The sequence below is a fragment of the Haemaphysalis longicornis genome, unplaced genomic scaffold (assembly GCF_048455015.1).
Source record: "Haemaphysalis longicornis isolate Haplotype H1 unplaced genomic scaffold, Haemaphysalis longicornis Haplotype H1 scaffold_3, whole genome shotgun sequence".
Taxonomy (NCBI): Eukaryota; Metazoa; Arthropoda; class Arachnida; order Ixodida; family Ixodidae; genus Haemaphysalis; species Haemaphysalis longicornis.
This window is the reverse complement of record NW_027526335.1, coordinates 200,933,337-200,956,263: the sequence shown is the minus strand read 5'-3', so window position 1 is coordinate 200,956,263 and position 22,927 is coordinate 200,933,337. Positions and strand designations below refer to the sequence as shown.

The following is a 22,927-nucleotide window of genomic DNA, read 5'->3' as shown; positions in this document are numbered from 1 at the left end:
TTTGGGGTTGCATGCCTCGGGGCCAATGCGTTACGCTTGGAGTGCGTAAGCCCGGGCGGTGGCTTTTGAAAGTGCCGCGCCGCCTAATGGCCACCCTGAACGTGACAAAGCTGTCCCGTGCACGTGTACGCGTCTTTCTGCGTCCGCTCCGTCTGGGGAGAGGAGAAAAGTGCGTGAAGTTTGGGAAGGCGGCGTTTGGCCCCATGATTGGTGGGACCCGAGAGGTCGTTCTCACCAATCAGATGTGCTGTCCGGCTCACAATGGACACGGTGGATTATACTCCCGGGGATAACGGCCGCCGGCAGACTTAGCTGAGACTTAGCTCGGGCTGGAGACCAGCGAGCCTCTGTGTTTAAGACAAGTAATCCTTGCCGTCTAGGGCGTAAGCCAGAGTCGATCGCTAAGGTATGGTACCTAGGGCGTAACTCGGAGGGTCGATCGCTAAGACGACCATGCATAACCAACCCTGTAATCTACTTTCTGTAACCAACTCTTGTAAATAACCGTAAATACACTTTTTGTTTGTCATCATCTCTTCGTCCCGTCATCGTCTTCTCATCTCTTCTGCTTCAACGCCAACACCGCCGAATTCTTCAAGCGAAGGGTTCCTTCGCCACCGAAAACGAACCTGAAAACCTACCAACAAAGATTTTAACTGTACGCATGACATTACCTCATTTAATTCCGTTCTGAGCTTCCTCCATCCAGCGAAAAATTAACCATTTTTAAAGCCATCGCTTATCTTTCGCTTAACCACACTTTACCGATAAAGTACAGCGCCGCGTGGATGGAATCGAAAATTGGCATGTGGGCCAAGAAATCTCATGAGGCAGCAGCTAAGCATGAGTGTACCAACATGCCTCAAATAGCTCAATATTACGGCCATTATGCTTGTCCCCATGCCGCCACTCACTCTTCTCCAAGTATCGATGAGCTCTGTAGACAGCGATATCGCAAGACCTGTCGAGACGGGTTGAAAATTCGAGCATTCAGCAGTAGAATTATTGGAACAGAACGCAGCCTCTTCCAACTTGGTGTGGCAACACTAAACGTCTTCAGGCACAAGGTCAAGTTTGAGTCGCCAGGCAATCACCCTGTGAATAAACCATGTACTCCTTCCTCCTCTATTTATTTTTTGTCTTTCGTGGAAGCTTACCAGTTTGCCATACCTGGCCATTTGAAACGCTCCTATTCTTAGAACAAGCAAACAGGCTGTAATATTTTTATAAGGCAAGCGACAGCACGTATGCGAGAACGATCATGACCGTGCACGTGGTAAGAATGTCTATGGCACTGGCTGAGACCCTTCGCAGGCCGCTGTCTCGGGTCGAAGTGCGGGGAGTGAGTACGGAGGTGATCCTGTCGGGGAAGCCGATAATCGCTTCCCGGGCGCCTTCCCAGGCGTGCGGACCTTCGAGTCGGAACTGGTACGGCAAGCAGGGCCCGAAGACACAGCGCCGAAACAGCAATGGATCCGTGATCGCCATGCGTTTCAGGTTGGGCTTTACTCCAAGCATCTTCGCCAGCTCGTCCATGTATGGAACCCAACGCACCTGCACTTAGCCGATACGGAAAAACATTGAAATAAAACGTGACTTATAGGTACTGCGAGCGTGTAGAACACTTGTACAACTGCCGACGCAAAAAGATCGTAAGGGTTCAGTTATTCCGAAGGAAAATTGGTTTTGGCATCAGAGACACGCATTAAATACACTCGGCGCTATTACCTAAGAAACAATTGCCGCCTGTCTACTCCTTTCGTAGCAATACGGTGTGCTACTACGGAATGGCATTTTGAACTCATTCCGTTGGCATTTTGAACTCATTTGAATTCATTCCGTTTCGGCTCAAGTTCTTCAGGAGGTTTTGTGTATCTTGTAGGAGGAAAAAGCATTGTACGCCGTAAAAGCGGCCCGATGGCGCCGTCTCAGTTCGCGCTCCCACTGGCCACTCAAATGCTCCGTTCGTTGAGTTCCATAATAATGCTTGCTAGAGGGAATATTTCGCTGCAATCGCGTGCAATCGTGGGCACCGCAATAGCAGTTAGCAACGTTCCCCTCTTATACTTGACTAGCCACCTGGCTTCTTTTCACTTTTGAAACCAAAATCAACAAATAGTAACAATTTTTCATTGTTCATCTGGCATGAAGTTGCTAAATAACCTCTGGTCAACAAATGTTTCGTAGATATACATTTCTATTTAAAAAAACGGTTTCATCTTTTACAACTATACTTACTTTTGTTTTTACAACCACAGGCAACTTGGAGATTCTTGGCGGGCCATGCCAACGTCAAGTGGTACGTACACTCTTAATAAAAAAGGTCGTAAAAGGGTAGTAACGGCCTTGTTTACTAACTCCTTGCGAACCTTACTACCCCGCGGTACGGTAAACGTAGGCTCTGCCACTACCAACTGCATGGTTAGGAAATTAACTAGGTGTAGGAAGTAGTACACACTAGATTAAGGTCGTGCTTATGACTAGCTCATGCATGGCAAGTTAGTAAAGGCATGTAGCTTAGAAGGGTGCTACGTTAGGACTTTGCTAGTGCAGGTAGTGGTGCTTACTGCCTGCTTCAGCTAGCAACTTTGACTAGTGCTGCCTGTACAACCTCCAGTTCCTAGTGACTTGTTAGTGCTCCGTTAGTGAATGTCACAACCTTTGTTTTAATAATGTTCCTACTCGGTACATGATGGAACGCTCTTCGAGGCGCACCTCGCCTAAACAATGGCGCCATATTTCCCTCTATAATATATATTGCCATGAAACTGCTGCACCGCCACGCGGTGCTCGTGTCCTGCACGTACCGTGGTAGCATAACGGTCGCTCATGACGGGCAGCGCCGAAGCCCTGCGGGCCGCTTCCATCCTCTGCTTCTGGGCTCCCGGTAGTGCGAGCCGGCCCGACAGAACGCGAGCCACGCAGCGGGCCTGCATCTCGGCTACGGGCCAGAAGCCTCCGATTGAGTCGACCAGACCCACGAAGGCCACGCTGGGGTCCTCCACGGGGAAGATGAACTTGTACAGTTCCACGTGACCGTCTCGAACGCTCGGGGCCACCTCTGGGGGCAAGAACGGAAAGTGCTTCAGGTAGCCCGTCGCTACGACGACGTCGTCCACGGTCGCTCGCGAGCCGTCCTGAAACTCGACGAAGTCCGGGCCCAGCTTGGAAACGTCGCCACAGATCTGTACAACGGAGAAGAGATGGGCGTGCCGCTTGCGGGTAATGATTCCAAAGTATAAGCATTTATTTATTTTATTGGCTTACTCAGCGAGCCGGTTAATTGCGGGATTAGCTTGAATGTTCTGACGCCTATCTCTTAAAACATAATTAAAAGGGCTATATGTTTATTACCACTGCGAAGGAAGACTTTGTGGCTAATTCTGTTACCCTTTTTTGGCTGCAGAATTGTCACAAATGTTCTCTTATCAACGGATGTGAACCAGTTTTAACAAACCATTTCTTAGTAGCTGTGGCGTCCGGTGCTTCATGAAGGTAAATATTAGCTTCATTTTTCTCTTTACACGAATAAATGGTATCCCTAATCGTGTTTCTAACCTATTCACATGTTAGCTCCTCATTTTGTCCGATGACCCAGCATAGGGATTCGAATTCAAATACGAAAGTTTCCGAAAATTCTGGCAAGTTGCGTCTAACAAACGTCATTGCAGCAAACTATAAACATCCTAAGTGATTAAATAAACAACGCGCGCGCTGCTCCTGTCTTAGACATTTAGCTTCTAGTGTTTCCCAGCCTGGCTGCTCTTGGCCGAAACACGTGTTTCCATTATGGTCGTCTGATCAATGCGAGGGCATAGTTTGTCTAGCTGGGGCTGGAGAATGCATTTAGCGCCGTACTTAGCCCCCGTCTTTTAAGCTGGGGTGTACACTTTGAGCGCACCGAATGAAAACGAAATTGGCGTGTTTTCTTTTCTCTCCTAGGAGGGGTGTTTCAGCAGACTGGGTTGTTTTTGCCACTTTATTTTGTTGTAGAAGGCATCGCCATGTAAACGGGCTCGTAACGTGTTCAAATAACAAGGGAAAAACCTTTGCTTGCCATATATTCAACTAGATTTTCAACTTGTGCCCGAAGAGCGTATGAGAATCGATGGAAATAATGTATTTTAGCTTCAAGTGTGGGCATGCATTTCTCTGACCATATCTGCCGGACTACGAATTTCTACAAAATCAATTTCCGCAAGATAACTTTACTACCTGGCTCAACATACCCAGAAAGAACATACACGTTAACTCCAGGAATTGAAAACTTGAGTGATGTATGATCCGTAATTGGCATATATCATTGCCTGCAGGCAGATACTTTTGTCATTTGATGCCAGAAATGCCTGCTTGCAAGCAAAACCTGCAGTTGCACATCAGAAATGTATTTTTATATGTCCAAGTTTCCCTAGTAACGCACTCCTTAAAATACCCTAGAATATCTTGTTACTGAAATCCTATATATGCATAACTACCGGGGGTTAAAAAGGAGGTCCCTTTCACCCGTCTTGTCCTGTGGCACTGGCTCTCCCCCTCAAGCGTCTATTCAGTTGTGCTAAATATAAATCCCCGGAAAGTGGCGGAGCACAGTCGCCCAGATGACCGAATTGGTAAGGCGTCCAGGATCTAATCCGAAGGCATGGGTTTGGTCCCCACTCTGGACGCGTGTTTCTTTCCTTTCTTTTGCATGTAAATTTAAATTTAAGTTCGGTAATCGTAGAAACAAAAAAGGCCTAAATATTCCTCTATGCCTCTTTGGCGTAGGAGACTGCGGGCCTTCCTTTCTGGATATGTCACATAACTTCTTGTGAGTGGCTGACGGAAAGTAAGGTTAACTTTCCAGACACAATTATGGGGACTTGTGGTGGCAGCCTTGCCTTCACCGTCCCTGTGAGGATACGGGCTGGCAGGACATCGTTGACGAAGAGCTGCTGATCGACGGCGCGGTTTGCGGGCCTCAGGCCGTACATCTTGTGGTCGAAGTGGCCGTTAAGCAGGCGCTCGAATGCGCGGTCGCCAATGCCGAATGGCAGCAGCGACCTGGCCGTGTTCAAGGCCCGGGTGCACATGGTCACGTCCAGGGGAAGTCCTCCGGGCGCCAGCCGAGGCGCCACCCAGGTTCCGCGCCGCGTACTCAGGTACACCTGCGGAGAGCGCCACCTCAATTCTCATTGTCCCTCTCTGTCGCTAACGCCATAAAGATGCGGCTGTCAGCTCTGTTGGGGTGTTCACCCACGTGGTTCAGGTAGCATTTAACTTCAGGTACCAAAAAGAAAGACAGTGATCTGGAATAAGAAGGATTTCAGTTTGGTAACAGGATAAGGCATTATGGGCGAAATTTGCTTCCTAATACATTTGTGGAAATAAATAAGGAGAAACTCCCCGCAACTGCGTTGTTATTCATCACGTTTTTGAGACTCAAAATCGAAGCAAACCATGTATAACGAAAGTGCGAAGAGTCTATTTGCGCTGATGAATTTCTGTTACATCTGTTAAATTACTTCAGGAAGAAGTGGGTGGCCAAATATAGCGTGCAGGTTTAAACTAGACGAACAACTTTACCGCGTGTAGTTCCCTAAACTGAATTCGGCTTAGAAAGCCATAAGCGCCTACCTGCAGCTATTTTGTCCATGATGTAGGCTGTTTTATGCAGCAGTTCAGCATAAAAACCGAACAAAAATATCAAGAGCGGCCAAGTCATATGACAAGAATATTATGCCACACACGATTGCCACCTGCACAGCTGGGAGGAAAGAGAGGAAGTCACAAAGTCGCCCATCTTTCTTCGCACAGGCCACATAGCTCCTATAGATCTTGTTCAGTTACCCGTCTTGAACATGCAGCATGCGTAAGTGTATTTCAGTACCGTATTGCCCCACAGATTTTTTATGCTTTCGATGTGTCACTTGTGGCCGTGTCGGAAAAATGCACCGCAGGAAAGCCAATTTTACTCAATGGGTTTTCACAAAGGCAACATCAGTCACACGCCCCATAAACACAAGGGTGACTTTAAATGCCTTGCGCACTGCAGGAAAGCCAACTTACCGCAGGAAAGCCGAATGACACGTTTATCACGCCACAAGCTTAGCCAATGAGAATCCCAAAAGAACTACAACGCTGAGCTAACCGAATCAGCACAGTCAGATGATCCAATCACAAACTAAAGGATACAAAATCATCACATCTTATTTTCTCAGCTCAGCGTTGTCGTAGATTTGGAGTTGGGCTCACTGGATTGTGGACTTTGCATTTGTATCGGAGAAAGCTTCTCGTTTCAACCATCTTTCTTTCATAAAGGGGCGTTACATTTTATCATTTGGGATAGACGTTACACATTATATTATTTACCTTTATGCCTCTTGCATATGATCTTGAACAAGAAAAGTCGCAGATGAGGACGTACATTTCATTACCATTGCAGCAGAGGCATGGCTTAATGGCCGTCTTGCGTGTTCCTGAAGCGGCCGGCGTGAGTTTGGTAACCGTGAAGCACAAAACAAACATTGTTTTATTGAATAGGCAGTCGATATCCCAACCGCATACCTCACAACACATCAACGTGGCAAGAAAAGTACCCTATACAACAATTTACGCAAAAGGGCTTTTTAAGAGCGTTTCTTTTGCAACTTAGTTCTTCATACCTCAGTTATTCATATCTTATTTTTTTCATACCATCATATCTTTCATATCTTCTTTCATATCCTCATATCTTAGTTCTTCATAGATAAGCGGTATGAATTTACGATGAGGAAAGTTGATTAGATCAACATGAAAATGTGCGCTTCGCGGATTAAGTCTACAAAGGAACGGTGATGAACCCATGTACCCATGCGTTGTGAGCGGATGCGTTTTTGATAGAAACATTGTGGCGACACAACAGCATCCCAAAAGTGAGAAGCAACTTCCCCACACTGGTAAAAATTAAGGCAGTTTGGGCGCCCGCGCACCAACCTGCGAGCAGACGTAGCTGAGCTCGACGGCGATGTCCCCGCCGGAGTTTCCCATGCCCACCACCAGGACACGGCGACCTTCGAACGGCGCCGCCCTGCGGTACTCGCGGGCGTGAAGCACCCGTCCTCGGAACATGTCCCGGAGGCCAGGGAACTCGGGCCACCTCGGTACCGCATGGTGACCACTGCACACCACCACTGCGTCGGCGTGAACCACGAAGTCTTGCCCCGTAGCAGTGTCTCGGCCGGACACGACCCAGCGCAGACCGCCGCCGCCACCGTTGCAGCTGATGTCGTCGGGAGTGATTCGCCGCACGGCTTCAACCAAGTGATTGAACCGGATGTGCTTGCTGAGGTCGAAGTGCTTGGCGTAACGCCTGCCAGGTGAGCGGGTGTAGAATTGGGACGATAAAAAAGGTTCAGAGGAGAACGTTAATAACACTAATAAGGCTTTAATAAATTATCTCTCCACAAGGCCGTTCAATATCCAGAGGAATGGGTACGCTAATTAACAAGACCATACCTACAAAGGGGTCGGGAAAGTGGAGAAGGAATCAAAATAGAGCTTCCGTTGAGCGGTTGTGTGCTTCACCACAGGTGTCGCTTCTTTTTTTTTTTTTTATGTGGAGGGCAATGGCAGAAGCACGAAAGCGACATCTTTACTGTGGAAAGATGTGCGGTAGCTGAAAACAAAAATAATATTAAAGAAAATGATATTTAGTATTTTACACCGTCTACATTCCTCTTTCATGCTTGCTTCACCTAGTACCACCTAATCACTACCGTCAAAGTGTAAACGATACTATACACGCCTCCCAGTTTTTCATTTATATAAGTTTGATATAAAGCACATGCTCTTCAAATTTGTGATCTTCGCAATGCAAAAATTACACAAAAATTACACAAATTACACAGAAATTACAAAAAAGCGAGCGTCCGCAGAAGAGAAATGAAGGAAAAGGTGTACTGGACTACCATAACCGCACAATTGTAGAACGTTTCCTGGAAGTTAGTGCATATACGTATACACTATTGCTATCTTCTATTTACGTTCACAACTGTGGCCGCTAAGCAGTTGCAAATGCTGTATGATTTCAGGGATCGTCGACGTGAACAGCAACCACAACGACCACAGGTAGGCAGCATTAAGGGCACCTTCCCAACACACCCTGAAGACCTAGAATCCTCATGGCAGTTCCTCCGTGCTTTACAGTGCGTTCAGTCACGCAAGGTAGGCCCACGTGACAGTTCCTTAGAGAGCGTTGGGAGGCTACAAGATGCGCGTTCTGGCTACTCATACATGACCGATATCAGAGCACGGTGGAGCACGGTGCAACCCCATGAACTGTCAATCCCACACGCCCTTGTCGACAGTTTCGAACACATTTTTTTTTTCGGGGAGATGTATATGCATGTATTGTCATCCGTACTGCTGCGCTTCCGATTGTGTATTCGACGATTCGACGTTTTTGTTTGCCTTCAATGTAGCAGTAGTTTAAATGCCTGCCAAATTCCGCATACTAAGTGCTGTGCACCGGAGCAATTACTAATGGACACCGAAAATATCACGCTGTCACCCTTCCCTGTGACGCTTCGATGACGAAAACATGTCGGTTAGATCCCAATGACACCGTATTTTCCCGTGTATAACCCGCCCCTGCATATAATCCGCACCCCCACTTTTAGCCCGCCGGGAAAGAAAAAAAAATCCTCGCGTATTCCCCGCATATTTGATACAAAGGCTGCACCAAAGCTACTGCTCAAGCAACACATCACATACTATGTAGACAGAAAAAGCGTATATTTAGCAAGTGGAATGCACTGATTGCAAGGCGAAAGTCACAATTCACTCATTATGTTTTGGGCAATCGCTGCCATGGTAGGCTTAGTCAGTGTTAGTGCGTAGGAGTTTCACGGCACAACCTCAACCCTCATTGCCGTGAAGCTGTACTAAAGGAAAAACACCGCGTATTATCAGAAACCCTACGCTGCCACTGAAATTTTCGCATTTTTGGTGCGGGATTTACGCGCGCAAATACGGCATGTGGAGCAGACGTCGTTGCGCCGCTGCATGCGACAATAAGATGTCGTATTTGACGCACACCCATCGCTTCAAAACCACTACTGCTGCAAAGAAAATGGTAGAAAGGTACTAAAAGTTTGGGGATTGCTACTTTTGCGTGAGCACTCTTTTCAGCCACACGGCTAATCATCTTGCCTCCTAAACTTGCCATCACTACAATGCACAAATACATTGTAGCTAAGTTTTTTTACGAGCGCCAATGTTATCCGACTTTTATCAAAGTATAGAGGCGCCAGATATCCTTATAAAATACTATATACAGAGTCCTTCCGAACTCGGGTTAACCATTATTTGATTTTATTGATTTTATTTTTATTCTCGCACGAGAAAACAACTAACAAATCACTTTCGCGCAAAGGGAGCTGGGAAAAAAGCCGTAAAAACAGCTTGACTAGCCCCAGTCCCCCGATGCAGACAGTCGGCCAGCGGCATTGGCCAATATTAACAAAAATCAACACAAACAAAAAACGCAACGTATATACAATATATGCAGTGACTATAAACAGCACTCAAAATACATACTGAGCAGGGTTTGGAAAAGTAGTAAGCTTACAAATACAATAGCGAGAAAGAGGAAGATATTTATCCTTATAACAACATTATTAGTTAAGTGTAAAGATGCTGCGTAGATGGTTAAAAGAAGTGGTAGAAATGTCTTGATAATTATTGAGTAAAGACGGCAATCTGTGTCGCAACATTTGTTCTCCGTAATTTGTTCGGCAGTTTTTTTGTACTTTACAGGTTTCAGGGTTGCGACGATCGAAATACATTGCCAGTTCGTCCTGTCCCACGTTTTATCGCTTTTTTCTCCCTCTCCTTGTCAGTTATGCAGGTACGTTCGCACTCATCTACAGCTTTCTAGCTCAAAATTCTCACCTCTCAGGAACCACAGAAAACCTTTGCAGTAGAGAGCTATTTTGCTTAGAGAAAGGACTGGACTTGGACATGAACGATGTAAAAGCTTAGTCATCCTTTCCTAAAGAAAGTTGAGACAAACGCGAAAGCTTTTAGAACTGCGTCAAAAGTGCGTCAAAAACCTCGGTAAAAGTGCGTTCAATCGATCGTCAAACATTCAAAGGCCCAAATCGCAGACGGAGAACGCAGGCATGTGACGATTTTTCCCGCACTAAGTAAACCAGCTACGGATGATTTGATTGATTTATTGTAAAGTTTAACGCGCCGATGCTACGGAGGCGATGAGGCGCGCCGTAGTGGAGGGCTTTTTTTTACCACCTGGGGATATTTAACGTGCGCCGAAATCGCGAACACACGGGCGTTTTTGCTTTTCGCCTCCATAAGAAAACCGGCGCCGCGGCCAGGAATCGAACCCACGTTTTTTGGGCTCAGCAGCACAACGCCATAACCACTGAGTCATCGCGGCGGGTCAGCTACACTCGATCTGAAGGTATACGAATACATAGCTTATGAGATAAAGGTATACTAAATTGTACTCCTTCATGATTCATTAATTGATTGATTGATTGATTGATTGATTGATTGATTGATTGATTGATTGATTGATTGATTGATTGATTGATTGATTGATTGATTGATTGATTGATTGATTGATTGATTGATTGATTGATTGATTGATTGATTGATTGATTGATTGATTGATTGATCAACCGTTCCTTTTCCTCTATCTTCAAGTAACCGCACTGACACAATCAAAGCCCGGCTGCACGAACGTGCCCCTTGTCCAGATATCTTATCAGAGCTTTTCGGTCGACCAACCGGTCTATGGAGAAATGCATTAGTTTTTTGACAAGACGCCATCGGGCCCCCTCAGACAGTTTTCACTTTTAAAATATTTTCAATGACTGAATATTTTTATATGATTCGCTATCAGAATTTACTCCCCCATTAATTTTAATGGGATCGTCTTCATGGCTCTGGAGCCTGGTCCTGGAACGGGCTAAATCTGAAACTTCGCACAACGCATGCTTTCGCCCCCAATATTAGCTGAAGGAAAATAATTTAGATTCTCCAGAGTAACTGACGAGTAATCACTACTAAGTTCAATTGTGGTGCTTGGGAAAGCTGCAGCTGGTTATAACGATCGCATGTATTAATTTGTTCAGTTTTGCATTCATTTTTCAGATGTAAAACATACGCCCTGCGGCATGACCTCATGTATACGTCCGGAGCACTTCGTCTCACGTGCTCTAAGGCGAACGCCTTACTTGACTTTTACTGACCGAAAAGTGTGGCTCGTTCAACGAACGTTTACCGCGTCTGCATATTCTCGGTGGCGATTCCTTCAACTCAGCCCTAGCTAGCATCCAACGTGCACCCCTTCTCGCGACGTCCAGCCCGGAGCACTCGCTCCTCAAAGAGTCTTCATTTTGTGTTGGCCTGTACTTCCCCTTCGCTCTCGTGCCTGCTCACTCCTGCACGGACGCATAACCTTCCTTTCTCTTCTTGTGGCCCCGGGAGCGTGGAAGGCGAACACGTCGCTGCAGTCGAGCGAAAGTGAATGTCGTGCTACGAAGCGTGAACTGCTCCCCTTCCTCTACGCCGAATGAGTTCAGCGCTACCGACGGAGCGCACGAAACGCACGCGGCTGCTGAAAGTAAGCTTTGGGAGTAAGCTTCAAACACTAAACCAAGACACAAGCTGAGGAGAAACACTGATAAGCACTCTGAAGGCAATCTTTTGGTCTTCCTTGCTAAAATGAGGAAGGAAGACAAAATACAAGTTGGATTCATTCAAAAGTTTGCTCTGTCCCGAATCGAGGCATTCGAGAAAACATGTATAGAAGTGGTGACCCCCCGCCACAATTCAGCGCTTTCCACGTGACGCCACAGTATCGCGTGTTTCCAAACGCTTCGCTGCACAGAGTACCCACGTAACATGTCTAATGTCAGTGCGCCCACTATTCTGTTGAGTGCCTGCTAAAATGAACCCATCGTTCGGGCTCGTAGCCTCTTTTTTTTTATTGGATGCAGAGTACTGAGCGCTGGCGCTGAGGGTTTGGGTTTGAGCCCCACCAGGTCTATCTCTTAGGTTTTTTTATTGCCTATTTTTGCTTCGATTTTTTTTTTCTTAACTCAAATCTACGCGTTGTTTTGGTCAATAGGGATTTGGTATGTTTTAGGTCGCTTTAGGTTTGGAGCGCAGCCAATAACCACGTTGAAATACCCTTCTCCACCGCGCGAACAGACGATGTCACATGGGTGCTCTGTGACCATCCAGTAGCGCTAAATGTGAAAGTGTTTTACACTTGTAGAGTTTTTTTTTTTATTCAAAACGATTTTCGCAGCGTCAGCGGATCTCAGACACTTGCCAAAGGCCAGTTATTTAAACCTGAACAGTGTTTTATTTTGTCTTCATGGCCGCTTTACAGGGGTCGTGCATGTGGCTCCAAAGGCAATGGATAGAGCTCCCTCCGCGGAAATCAGTAGTGAGCGCTCAGAGCAGTGAATTTTCCAGCGAAGGTATATCTTATGCACGCCAGGTTTCTCAGTTGAAGTAATTATTTGTTGCTATGTTTAGCTTAAATATTAACGTTTCACTTCTAATAATCACCCACCACAAGGAAAACCATCAAAAGGCAAAAAAAAAACAGCGCACAGAAACGGAACGGAAGACAAGCAAGAGAAACAGGGGCGCTGACCAACAACTGAATAAATTGTATTGTGCGTAGCCCGTGTAATAAAATGCAAAAAGAACACAAAGACAATAAATTTAAGAATGTAGATACACTATCTCCTTGGGCAATAATCCGATTGACGCCTTGCTGACGCACGCTCCTGCTTTCTCGTGCATCGAAATTGCTTCATAGATCTCCAGTATTCTCTTGTTACCGTACCGCTTGAGGACATCACTCTTTTCCTTAGTTCCATTTTTCTTTTTTTCTTTTTCTCTGCATTTTCTTATATTGCCAGCGCAATAAAGTTTATTCGGTTGTTAGTCAGCGACCGTGCTTGTCTCTTGTCTTACGCCCTGCTTCTGTGCGCTGTTTTTGTCATTATTATGAACCTACTAGCCCGTCTTCACACTCTCGTACCATAAAATGGTTACAACCAAAGCCTGCACACGCCATCGGGGCCACTCACGTGAGGTATTCAAGGATGCCCGAGTGGAGCATGAAACTGGGGCAATCGGCGTGTGGCGGGAAGTCGCTGTAGGCGGAGAACTCTTTGGAGCTGTTGAGCATTGTGTTCCGCGCCACGCTGCCGCAGCCTTCGACCGGAGTCTCAGTGTAGCGCCACAGGCCGCCGACACCGCCCGTGCGCTCCAGGCACACCACACGCAGCCCTTCCTCGAGGCACGACTTGATGGTTGGCAGGCCGCTGCTGCCGGCGCCGATCACCGCCACCAGAGGGGCCAGGTGGCGCTGCCGTTCCGTTTCCGCAGGGTCATTCATGGGCGCCATTTTCGGCCGACGTACTGGTGCGCCTGCGTATGAGGTATCGGAGAGTATCGGAGAAGGAGCTTTGCGCGCCATGCCTGCTTTTTTGGCGACATTGTGTTTGAAGTGCCGCTACGTGTGCATTTAAGCGGACTTTCCTAGGAAGCTGTCCCGACCTTGTATTCACGAAACACGTAGTCGACATAGTTTTACCTTGCATGTCTGAAATATACCTTATCACTCACGAATGTATAACTGTGTTCATGAAGACTTTAGGTCAGCATGGTGCAGATGAAGGTGCTTTAATAACTCAATGAACTAGGCCAATTGCTTGATACTCATGTTATACCACAATTATACCATCCCAGAGTGCTGATGTGCACTTTTTCACAGTTTAAACGACAGTCACGTTGGGGCCGCTCCTGTTTCCACGCACTCGCTGGCCACCCCCTCCTGAAGGCTGTTGCCCTGGGTTCATAAACAAGAAATACTGGATGAACTTTCAGTCTTCCGTTCTTCACAATATAGGAAAGCACCACCTGCCTTACCTAATTCATGTCCTTATCCCGCTCACGTCTGGCTGAAGTGGCTGTACCTTTATCCTTGCCCTGTGATGCTAGCGCTCTTCTCTAAGTACGTTGTGACTTTCAATTTTGCTGTGGCTAGGCCTAAATCTGTCCGGAACTTGCAGAAGTATTTGTTGTCGGGAATTTGGTACCCAGCTCTGGAACGTGTTACAGCGCGAAGGTAGCGAGTAGACTAAGGAAGAGCACGGGTAAGCGCTTTTCGCGTGTTCTTTATTAGTCTTCCTCAGCCTACGCGCTGTAATGTGTTCCACATTTCTGGAACTTGTAAATAATTTCCCAAATGCTAGGACACACATAATGCTCAGTTACTCATTGCGTAGAAAATACATTCAAGCTGGTATGATCGTGCATGCCGTCTACTTGCGCTAGCGACTTAAATCCTTTAAAATTGTTAGATGGAGTTGCTGATCGCGCCCGTTGATCTGCTCCATCGACAATACCGATAACTACGTATAATATCGTTTATTATCTAGAACGTACTCATCTGACACTTCGCTACGGAAAACAAAATACAAGCAAGTAAATCACACCAATACCACACCTGCCTGCTCAACTAACATATTCTAATTTTGAGAATCGACGTTCATTGAAACATTCAGAATTTTTGCACACATTAGAGGTACGTTGAACAGTTTTTTTTCACACGGGAAGCTTCATCAATTCACGCGCATAGTTGGACACGAAGGAACTGAATTTGTGTAAAAGCGGCTGCAACATGGTCATTTTGTGGGCTTTCCCGCCCCATCACCTTCGGACAAAATTTTTTTTCTAGCGAATGTAGCTGGCAATATATACCGAGGCGTCATCTACAGCTTTCCCTGTGCGAACTGCGCTCGAAGCTATGTCGGCGAGACAGACAATTTTCAGCAAAAGCTCAAGCAGCACATGTAGGGCGTAAGAAAGAAAAACGTGTCTTCTAGCCGAACACGCAGAAGCAACTCACCATGAAATAGTCTGGGCCAATGCGAAGATAATCCAAAAAGAAAAGAATTGGACCTCACGGCTTTAACTTGAATCCCTGACAATCCAGACCACGAAGCACACACTAAATAGCGCTGACGGCAACTTCCCACACGTGTACGCACGTTGCCTACGTCACATCTTGAAGGCGACATAACCGGATCAATTTCGTCCACACTTTTCATTGTGAAGAAGGCACCCGTATGGGAGACGAAACGTTTTTTGGGGGTTTTATAGACATTTTTGGTCGGTGCCAATTTTTATTGTTGTAATGTTGCAGTAGATTTGCGAAGAGCTTCAACGTCGGTGGCTTTTTCGCAAGAATGGAAGCTACGCTCGCAGCAACTTCCCTAAGGTGGCTTAGAAGCCCAACAAATGGAAAGGTTGAATACGAAAGCACACCCGTGTTAATGCCTGTGGACAGAAACGCAGTCATCTTCGGGATATGCTTTTCAGCAGGGGCTTCCGCACCGAAACAACGGCAAACTCGTGAAGGTAAATTCTCTTTGCGGTGTGGCTACTGGTCTTGTTGAAATGTTCGCAATAGTAACCCTAAAGATGATAATGTGCTCAGTGAATATAGGTACAATAAAAGGTTCGTCATTTATACATACAGCCAATCCCACCGCAGGCGCGCACTGCCCTTATGGCCAATCGGCTGTGGCTAAATGCAACGACCTCCTAAAAATTGTGAAAGACATTCACAGGGGCTCTTATGTTACCCTTAAGAATTCTTTAACGAGAAATCCCGGGTGGCGATGCATTAAAAACAGACACATGCGGTGACTCCACATGAAGCGCGCAATTATTTGAGCACCATGGTAGATTTTTCCACTGTACTCCCTCTATGGAACCTACATCTCCAAAACCCATTGCTCTACAAGACCTCCGCCACCACCCTATCCCATACGTATGCCCCCCTGCGCAACTATCAAAACAAGAGCAGGTATGTACCTTTTAGGCGACCGCAAATGGCTACAATCTCACCCACAGCCGGAGCGGCCCTCTACAACGGGTTGCCTGTCTCCAGCTGGCCAACGTGCTCAAAGGCCCTCAATCAGGATCACATCTTTCATGGGTAAAACGCATTTCTCAGAGGGAGAGAAGCACTGCAATCACCAGCTCTACGCGACCGACTCCGCCTGGCATATTTCGTCAAAACATTTGTTAGAGCTGTCCTTAACTGAGGGTGCCTAACCCGGCGGGTAGAGCTGTATTCATTCTGTAAGTAAAGCTGTAAGTAAATCTGTATTCATTCATTTACACTGGCGGCACTATGTTGATGTAGACATACCTTTCTTAATCTTCCTACCTAGCCATTTTACCGCCATCATTAAGCTTGCGTATACGCAAAATTGGCAAAGCTATAACGTGAGGCTTGTTGGTTGTACTATCGCGCTAAATTTGACGCATAACACTGGAACGACGGCCTGCGGCGCTCGTGGCACCGCGCAGTGAGGCATTCAAGAACTAAAGCGACAGGAGATGAGCTCTTCCGATAATCACCAGCACCCCCGTCGAACGAGCGTAATGTAGCGATTTCAGCTAGTATTTCAGAGAACATTTCAATACTGTTGTAAACTCGCTGAAAGCAAAGTTCCTTATTGCGTCTGCTTTCCCTTTGGGCAGTGTTCCCTGCAATCAAATGCGCCTTTCTGGATTTATTTCACCACTGTAGCCACACTGATGCATTTAGGTGTTTTAAGCTCTTTCGAGGAATGAAGACGTATCATAGCAGATCTGCACTTCTTTGCAAAATAACAGCAAGGGAACCACCACGCGTGACAATGCTCGACCAGTCATATACTATCGCTGAACTTAAGTAAGCCGGCTCATGAGCTACATATGCTGCACCGAACCGAGGTATATCGGTACATTCGAACGCTGCGCACTCGGCACGTGAGCGGGAAGTAGGACCCACAGGGAGATGCTGGTGATTATCGGAAGAGCTCACCTCCTATCTATTTATTTCTTGAATGCCTCGCTACGCCATGCCATCAGAACCCGAGAAGCTGATCCGGCCGTCTTTCACATGTTGCAAGTCAAATTCAGCGCGATAGTACAGTCGCCAAAACGCCTGCTTTTAGGGCTCGAGCGGCGTGCTCCGGACTGTGCGGGTGACACCTATAGTGATAACGCCTGGTTTGAAGCTGGTAAGATGCGAGCATGCGCGACCCGCATTAGCGCGATGGCTGTTCCCGTCGCCTTGGCATCCACACGTTCTTTCGCCGTGAGACGCGCTGCTTGCGCTGCCGGGCCTGGAAACAACAACGGAGATTACCCGCCTTAGCGCGCTGTGCGGGTTTTCCGTCTGCATTAGCTCTGGCGCACAGCTCTTCATTGCGTCATCATTAGTACCGTGTGCGCCACTATCGGGTTTCTGCGCTCGGCTTTACACGACACTGCCGACGGATTAACGCCACAATACTTCATGCACTGTGCAAGCGATCGTGGACCGATATCTAGTCACTCTAGAACACCGGCAGCGATGTGTTTCGGCGACTGTGGTTCGTTTTCTCGCATACAGAAACAAATACCCTGCATAAACTGCGTAGGGCGCCGCGAAAATTAAGCGTGTAACGTAATTAAACGCAGCCAACGATCTACTACCAATCGCTCATTTCCGCTATTGTTTCCCGGCCCGGCAGCGCAAGTAGCGCTTCGCATGGCGAAAGAACATGCGGGAGCAAAGGCGACGGGCTCAGCCGCAAGGAACACATGCAGCCATCTCGCTGATACGGGCCGGGCATGCTCACATTCTACTGGTCTCATCAAACCAGGTGTTTTCAATATAGGTGTCTCCCGCGCAGTCCGGAACACGCCGCTCGAGCGCTATAGGCAAGCGTTTTTCCGACTGCTTACATCCTCATAAATCGCACTGCTTTCAGGACTAAACAGAAACGGGGCGACACACACATAGGATGACGTTCGCGCATCGCCCCGCGTGGGCTGCCGGGTTTTTGTTTAATCGTAGAAGAAGCGTGGTTTACCAAGACACAAATGCGCTTTGCAATTTTCCCACTTAATTTAGTCAGCAGGGGTTATCAACGCAAATCGCTATTTAATTTGTTGTTGAAATTTTTCGATTAATTAACATTTTTGTCTTAATTATTCGGTTAATTAGATAAGCCATTCCATTAAATCCTTGAGTTATTTCCTTCGGTCGCTTAGTCACCCATCTCAATTCGCTGAGTATCCACTTTAATCGCTTAGTCGTCCATCTTACATCACTTTCGTTAACCTTGATTCACTTTAATCCTCTTAGATCAATTTCATGCTCCTTATGTCACTTACTCATCCCGTAAGTCGAGTTACAAGCAATCAGCTGCGCGGCGCATTCACTATGCGAATTGTCGATCGGCCGCAGGAATGGCGGTGATGTAGCCATGTCGCAGCTCGCTCGGCACCGATACCCCGGGCCACTGGGTTCGACTCCGATGTGAACTACCATGTACCCCGTTCTCTTTTTGCCTACAGAAAAATACTTATACGAGAGTTGTGGACGACCAGTTCTTGTTAATGTCCTACGATGGCAGGCCGAGCAACACACGCTTATATATCGGACGAGTAAAGACGATCCACAACACAAGTGAGGATCAAATGCTACGCAACCCGATAGAGTAGCGTCGGAGAAACTACAAAAAAAGCCAAACAAGTAATAACAAATTCGGCGCACGAAATCGCCGAGCTTGGCCAGGTCGTTATCCGTAAAGCCGGCCGTGTGCAGAAGCAGGAGCAGAAAAAAAAAAATCACAGTGAACTCTAGGATGCACCGTAGATTGGAATGTTACCAACCTGGCAGGTTTATAAACCCTGTATGAATAGGGCGCCGTTTGCAGTTGCTGGTGATTTCGAAGTGTGGGACAGTCTGCGACGTTCCCTTGTTGTAGCCCTCACCGTCCAGTGTAGCGCCCCGCAACAACTGCGTCGCCGGTGTCGGCCAGCACCGCTCAGCATACAGTCGCTGACCAGCCCACTTGCAGGGAAAGCACGAGCTGACCGCTGACGCTACACCATATGGCGTCCACTATCTGCAAAGTTTGCAAACACGGTATGAATACAGTGCCCGCCGGAGACGGCGCTGCGAAAAACAAAGCAGGACGAGCGCTGACTCTGAATTGAAAGATTTTGTTAACAAAGTCGGTTCATTTAGGCAGTGCTTTCGGCCTATTGCTTACCAACAGAGATTAATGCCGGAGTAAAAAAGAAAACTTAAGAGATAACAGACACGAAAAAACAAGTGAGCGTAGGTTTATCACCTTACTTTATTGTTCCAAAAAAATAATCTCTCAAGCGCTAAGATGGCTTGCTGATAGAGGCCTCCCTCGATCTGGTGATGTGGAGTGCCGCCACATTTTCTCCAAAGGTTGTTAGTAACACCTGTGTGCCCTTGGGAACAAGCTGGCTTCCACATTCTTTAAGAAGCCGAGTGGAAAGGGGCTGAGTCGCGAAACAGCGACACGTGCACTTTCGGGCCCGTGCGAATTAATCTTAGTTGCAAGTCAGCCCACGTCCTGTTTTCTTCTGCCTTTTGTGTCCCGTCAGTCGCACTGAACTCAAACTATGAATACCTACACACCTTCGCGACTATCCAGTCTACGTTCGTTCTTACGCTGCTAAAAATATCGTTATAGCCAAGAGCAAAAGCCCCCCTTGGCCCGATACCCGCAATGTAGGCCCAGAAAAATTCCACAGCGGTATCAGCAGTAATGGTGACAATAATTATTCAACTGCATTTGCGCAGTTGAAATCCTGCACAATGCCACAGTGTGAGTGCGGTTCCAAATGTTTAAAAATAATACTGATACAATACGATTTAGGCTGGTTCCATGTGCTCTGCCACCTCTTTGGTTCAATTGTGTCATTATGCACACCGAAATTAATATTGCTCGTTCACTTTAGCGTGCGTGCAACAGACTCTGCACAAGTTCCTGTTTTAGATTTATTGTTTTTTTCTCTCTATCGCACGAAGCCTCAGGGTGACCTTCAAAGTGATCCGCGGATCTTTGATTGATTGATTGATTGATTGATTGATTGATTGATTGATTGATTGATTGATTAATTGATTGATTGATTGATTGATTGATTGATTGATTGATTGATTGATCCGGTTTATTAACTTAAATGGTTGAGTTAGCGGCTGTGTCATAAGGTTTTTTTTATGTTTCGTAAGGTGTTCCATAAGGTTTCGCAATACACCTCTGCAGGCATGTGATACTCTGTTACTCTGTGGCTTGCAACATGGTGCAGTGTAGAGAATACTCGCACAGGCTTCAGAGTACGCGCACAGATATTTTTACGTCTAGGCTTCCAGTGTTTGCGGCAAAAAAAAAATGTTTCTCACGGGAGCACCGTTTCTGGGTGCTCCACCCATTTGTGACTTCAATCGCGGAATTTTCGGCACGTAAGAGATTTAAGGCACAGAATATTATAGAACAGGGTTCCCATTCTCTGATTGATTGATTGATTGATTGATTGATTGATTGATTGATTGATTGATTGATTGATTGATTGATTGATTGATTGATTGATTGATTGATTGATTGATTGATTGATTGATTGATTGATTGATTGTGGGGTTTAACGCGCCGACGCAACGCAGGCGATGAGGCGCGCCGTAGTGGAGGGCTCCGGATTAATTTTGACCACCTGGGGGTCTTTATCGTGCGCCGAAATCTCGTACACACGGGCGTTTTTGCTTTTCGCCTCCATCAGAAAAGCGGCCGCCGCGGCCGGGAATCGAACCCGCGACCTCGTGCGTTCCCATTCTCTGCAGAGCAATCTTCGTCAAGTGAGCGCTAGTGTTCGTGCGAGTGTGTTCGCGCAGGGGCGAGTGGGAAGAGAGTTGCCGTGGCAGCAGACGCAAGTTATTAACTACATATGTAGAAACTGCAGTTTCAAACGTACGCTCTGGGGGACCAGAAAAAGACACACTACGCTCTTAACAAACACACACACACACACACTGTCTGTCCAAGCAAAAGTGTCCCCATTTCCCTTCGAGTAGTGTGTATACAAAAGGGTCTTTTGCTGGCCATTAGTTCCCCAGGATACTATGGCCAAGACGGTAATAATAGGAAGTATAAGGAAGCAAGGCTGAAAATAAATTTCGTCTGCTGCTCACACTAATATTCCCAAATAAACTTGCACGTGCAGGACGCAAGCGTCAAACAGCTGTGAATTTTTTTTTTTTTCAAAAATAATCTGCAGAAATTCAGAGAATTTTTAACTAATCCGTAGAAATCTTATTCCGCTTGTCAGGAGCTCTTTACAACTAAATAGGGCTATGAGTAGCGAAAGAAGTTGTGTTATTAAGAGCGAAGCTGCCTAGCAAATCCTAACTCTTCGCGTCCACAGTTGAAAATACCAAAAAACTGCCGAGCGTGCGGCCGTGAGCGCGGGCCTCGCAGCGACCGCCCAGCAGTTAAAAAAACAAGAAGCCGAGCACTCGTGTGTGCGTGCCTCGCGACAACCACCCAGTGTCTCCTTCGCACGTTTGTCAGTCCTAGCATCGCCACTTAAAGGAGCCACGAAGACAAAATACAAGTTGGGTTTATTAGAAAGACTGCTTAGTCCCGATAACAATGATACCAATATCATCGCAACTTCGAACAAATAACGGAGATATTAAAGAAAACGCGTGAGATAGAAAGTGTTTATTAAAATTAAAATATTTACAGGGCGAAGTTTTGCCTCTCGGTAGAGGGCACAGGTCTCGCCGGGGGAAGAAGGAGTGAGAGGGAATTGTTGATTAAGTATGATAACAGGCTATGTACAGAGTATGTATAAAAGGCTATGTACGGACTATATACATACGCTCTCAGGTTACCTGCAGCCTATTTACACACACACGCACTCACACATACACAGCCACGCACACAAGAGGGCTAACGGGGGGTGGATGGCCGGTGGGTTCTGGTTTTAACAGATCATGGGCGGGTTTTGAGGCCTGACTCGTCGAGGTACGAGAGAAGCAGCCTGAAGGCCTCGCGGTGCAGCATGAAGGGCCCCCTAGGATGCAGGATGTCCTCTGCGGTGCTTGATGGTAGCCCCAGCAGCCGGTACCCAGACACCAGTTTGTTCCGGGCACCAGCGTACGCAGGGCAGGAGCAGAGGACGTGATCCAGTGTCTCGGGGTCGGGACAGTGGGCACAGGTGGGTGTGGCCTTGCGGCCCTGCCTGTGGAGGCGTGCTGCTGTGTTGTAGCAGCCGGTGCGGAGCCGGAGGAGGAGGGACCGCTCAGACTGGGGGAAGCAGTCGCGACCCCCTAGCCAATTTCCCTCAACTTTTGTGTGACGTCACGGAACTTTGTGCGATTGGCGGCCGCCTAACTGACCTGTCGTGACGACACATGACTGGACGTCTGTAATGGGGCCTCTAGTTTCATTTGACCGCATCACTTGAATGCTAACGTGCAGTTAATGCACTGAAAATTATGTTTTATTGTTGGTTCGTATGACGTCATTCTTGCTCATAACACGTCACTGTGGCGCAAAATCTGAAAGTTTTTAAATACTTCTCGCTTTTTTTTCGTTCAAAAACATCTTTTGTGGCTCTAATGGAGCTGAGTGAGACACTGAATCCTAGTTCTTTCAAATTAAATGAAGTTGTATTTTCTCTTCATGGCTCCTTAAGTAGATTGGCCAAGATTGCGGCAACCGCCCGGCAGTAAAAAAAAACAAGAAAATGCCGAGTGCGTGCCTCGTGACCACAGCCCAGCGTCCCCTGCGCACGTTTGTCAAGCCAAGCATACCCACTTTGACAGATTGGCAAAGATTGGCCAAAAAAAGCTCCAGCGTTCGCTGTATCGTGCAACACAACACCTTATCGGCACGAGAAAGACGCGTCATAGCCAAAGTGAGGTCTAATGAGGAACACTTCGTCAGAAATAAAAGGAGCTCACACGTATTGCAACAATGATGGAGTGAAAGTCGCTGTGTCAGCTAAGAAGATGGAAATCGGCTGCAATCGTGGACTTAAATCTACGCGGTGG

At 46.9% G+C, this 22,927-nt stretch overlaps 1 protein-coding gene across 1 annotated transcript in view; it reads right to left on the bottom strand.

The window, feature by feature from the left end:
• Positions 1 to 1,122: 1,122 nt before the first annotated feature.
• The window catches only part of LOC144175931 (flavin-containing monooxygenase 5-like), a 34,790-nt gene continuing 12,985 nt past the window's right edge, over positions 1,123 to 22,927 (bottom strand). The window contains exons 2-7 of the mRNA XM_077705004.1: positions 18,730 to 18,965; positions 13,092 to 13,434; positions 6,952 to 7,327; positions 4,878 to 5,144; positions 2,808 to 3,185; positions 1,123 to 1,554 (exon numbers count right to left, since the gene is read on the bottom strand). Of these exons, the coding sequence (XP_077561130.1) occupies positions 1,225 to 1,554; positions 2,808 to 3,185; positions 4,878 to 5,144; positions 6,952 to 7,327; positions 13,092 to 13,411 (1,671 nt within the window). The 5' untranslated portion in view covers positions 13,412 to 13,434; positions 18,730 to 18,965 and the 3' untranslated portion in view covers positions 1,123 to 1,224. The remainder of the gene's footprint in view (positions 1,555 to 2,807; positions 3,186 to 4,877; positions 5,145 to 6,951; positions 7,328 to 13,091; positions 13,435 to 18,729; positions 18,966 to 22,927) is intronic.